The following is a 3,469-nucleotide window of genomic DNA, read 5'->3' as shown; positions in this document are numbered from 1 at the left end:
CCCCCCCCCCCCCCCCCCCCCCCGAGTAGAGACTACAATGGGAAGAAACCCCATGCAGTGTTGTATACTGTAGTGGAAGGGTTTTTCAATCGGTTCTGTTCAATATGTCTCAGGAGCTATGAAAGTGTGTGCAAAAGCTAACGTCGAACCATGTGACCACTTGTCGGCCAGTCGGCTGCCAGTCAAACACACTGAGCGCTTAAGCCCCAAAATCGTTAGCAAAACAAACAAAAAAATGGCTACCCAACATTCTATGTTTTTACAAACTAAACCTAAAATTTTTTGCTTTTCTAGCAGATTTTAATCAGAATGTACACATGGGTGGCCTGATTAAGTCTTTTTTTTTGTCTGTGTGCGATAATAGACCTATGGGTGCAGCTTTTTTGCATGATTTTTTTCTTTCTGTTTGTTTAATGAGCTCCTTTGTGTTGCTGATGTGTGTGTGTGTGTGTGTTTAGGCTTAGTGAATGTGTTGGAGTGTCAGTCTGTTTTTCATCCTGAAATGGGATGTGAATATTCATTGGGTCTAACAGTTATTATTAAACTGCCACGGTTAGCCCACACATTCAGGAGGCAGTAAGAAATAACAGCCTTGCCCTACATATGTAAATTCATCATAAGAGTTGCCAGCTGGTCTTGTTTGGTCTGCCTAAAAAACAGCCTCAAGTGAATCATTTATCTGTTCAAGTTAATCTTTACATAGTTTGTGCTCACTGAAATTCTCAATATTTCAAATCAGACTGCGTATCAGTTTGCTTCTTTGGCATCTATCCGGCTAATTTATCTTAACGTGCAGTTAAATTTAATCTTGATAGATGATTTCATTTGTGTCTGAGCTGCTGTGTTGTATAATGAACCTGAGAGCAAAACCACTTAGACATCACTCATCTTTATCCTCACATTAGTCGAGGGAAAAATAAAAAGTGCAACAAGAGCAGCGGAACATGATTACGTCGCCATATCTGTCATCTTTGGAGGAAAGATGGATGTGTAGATTGTCTTTGGGGAATGAAGACCTCCGACCTCTCAGGTGTTTCCTTTCTGAATCAGAGCGTCCTCAGTCAGCCCCATGAGGGCCTTTAAATTGGCTCTCGCTGCTAGGCAAGATTGATTGGGAGGGAAACAAATGGCTGCCGTCTAATTGTTTAACAGAGATGCAACACATTAGGCCAACAGGATGACACAACCTTGGGTTAATCCTTTTATCAAGACATGTCTGCAATCCCATCCCTCTCCATCTCAACCCCCACCCGTCACTAACCCCTCTGTCCCCCGGCCCCCTCCCGTCCCTCCCTCCCTCCTGGTGCTTCTTCAGCTAACTGAAACCCAATCCACGGCTGGTGCTTGAATTCCAGACCCGTTTGAACCCAATCCCTGACTAAAAGCAAGGGTTTGTTAGCTTTAGCTTGAAGGTTAGGCTCCCTGGAGTCCCCGGTCGAAGTGATGAGAATGTATATAGTGCCTTAGATAATCCAATCATAATCGGTGAACCACAATCCCGTCATTAATCATCCCACTGTAATTTTTTAAGAGGCAGATGGCCTGGAACGAGTAAGGTTACAGTAATCATGGAGGAGCAGAGGTCAAACGTTCGCTCCATGTGAACCCCTGAGAACAGATGCGGCAAAGAATGCTTTAGCAGAAATGGTTTTGTTTGTGACGCTCCAGAGAAGAAACGAGTGTGAAAAGAGTTACGTGCTGATGCAGGAACCTCCAAAACAAAACAAAAAAGATTTCCTTGTTTCTTACAAACCATTTGCCACCGTGGCTTCCATCTGTCGCTTCTCTCTGCCGGATCAAAACCTACTCCTTACATGAGTTTCTCTGTTCCCAACACTATCTTCCCCATGCATACTTCTCTGTAACGTCAAGAGTGTGTATAACCCAATTTTAGTGCTGTCACACCCCTTGAAGATAGAGATTTGATTTGTGCGGTGGTGGTGCATCAGAAGGAGGGAACAAGTGTAGTCCACTATCTGTGCTTTAACCTTCACGTGTTAAAGGCAACTGAACGCAGACAGCGCCAGTGCTTGAAATATGGCCTCATTATCAGCTGCAGCAGAGAGGGCTCGAGATAAGATCACAGACTGGAGCTCTAATGAAAGCCAATTGATTTGCTCTGTTTAAACAGAAATATATATATATAAAAGCACTGCGCTCTTTTATTTTTATCCAGTCACTTTGTCGTAGTGTAGTTTTCTCAGGGTCACCCAGCAATCTGCACTGAATGAAGTTATGTCCTAAACCTGAAAACATGTAGAACTAGGAGGACATAGCAAGCTAACCTTTTTTGTTTGTCTGTTTTCTGTGTTTGATTAGCTCCCTCACCAGTGACTTCCATCCAGGCCAAAGACATCACCAGACACACCATCTCACTCGCCTGGCAGCCACCAGAAAGAGCCAATGGGGTCATCCTGGAATATGAGGTCAAGTATTACGAGAAGGTGAGTGGAGCTATCGAAGATGAACTTTCTCCCCATGAATTATTTGTAAAAGGATAGTTTAATCATATAGTTTATCCCCTTATTATTTTCTTCATCAGGACCAGAATGAACGAAGCTACCGCATCATCAAAACGTCTTCCAGAAATGCCAACATAAAGAGCCTCACCCCGCTCACTTCCTATGTGTTCCACGTGCGCGCTCGCACAGCTGCGGGCTACGGGGACTTCAGCGGCCCCTTTGAGTTCATGACCAACTCTGGTGAGTTTAATAACGCCAGCTTAGTGAAGTCCCTGAAGCGCACGGTGGTTTTCACATGGTGGCCTTCTTAGGACAGTTAGCAACACTAGCTGTGGCTGTGGTGAATGTATTGAGGTGAGTGATTTCCACTAACAAAAAAAAAAAGCGTAATTCACTGAAATCTTGATGGATTTACAAACAGCTTAGTTTATTATAAGCGTTATAAATATGGTTATGATTTGGAGTGATCAGACAGTAGTTTTATTCGTGTTTCATATTCTGCCATAGTCTGATATAGTCTGAGAGTACTGTTGTCTCAGATTGTTTGGTCACACTATCAGATGTTTTTGTTTGTTTGTTTGTTTGTTTTATTTTTCACTTTTATTCAGTCTTTCATGTGACTAAATAAATATACAAAAAAATACAAAAAAAAACATTGTCATTGTTGGTTTGTGTAATATTTTATTTTGTCTCCATTTACTAATGCAAGCATGCAGGGGAGTCAAACAAAGTATTTAAGCCTTACTACATTTTCCATACACAAGATGAGATTTACAGACATTCTTTAAGTGCAAGTACCGTATTTATTCATGTATAATATGATCTCAAGTATAATACGTTCATCATTTTTTGAGCTTACAAAGCATATCTAATTATCAATAACCCATGTATAATACTATCCCCACACTTTATGGATGATTATCCATCCATCCATCCATCCATCCATCCATCCATCCATCCATCCATCCATCCATCCATCCATCCATCCATCCATCCATCCATCCATC

The 3,469-nt window shown here is 41.9% G+C and overlaps 1 protein-coding gene across 1 annotated transcript in view; it reads left to right on the top strand.

Moving 5' to 3' along the window:
• Nucleotides 1-3,469, top strand: part of epha4l (eph receptor A4, like) — a gene marked incomplete at its 3' end in the record, with an annotated part of 68,497 nt that overhangs the window by 50,753 nt on the left and 14,275 nt on the right. The window contains 2 exon segments of the mRNA XM_014016654.1: nt 2,320-2,444; nt 2,543-2,702. Coding sequence (XP_013872108.1) covers nt 2,320-2,444; nt 2,543-2,702 — 285 coding nt within the window.

Source organism: Austrofundulus limnaeus, unplaced genomic scaffold (genome assembly GCF_001266775.1).
Source record: "Austrofundulus limnaeus strain Quisiro unplaced genomic scaffold, Austrofundulus_limnaeus-1.0 Scaffold150, whole genome shotgun sequence".
NCBI classification, from domain to species: Eukaryota; Metazoa; Chordata; class Actinopteri; order Cyprinodontiformes; family Rivulidae; genus Austrofundulus; species Austrofundulus limnaeus.
Note: the sequence above shows the minus strand (reverse complement) of the source record. Positions and strands in the feature narration are given on the sequence as shown.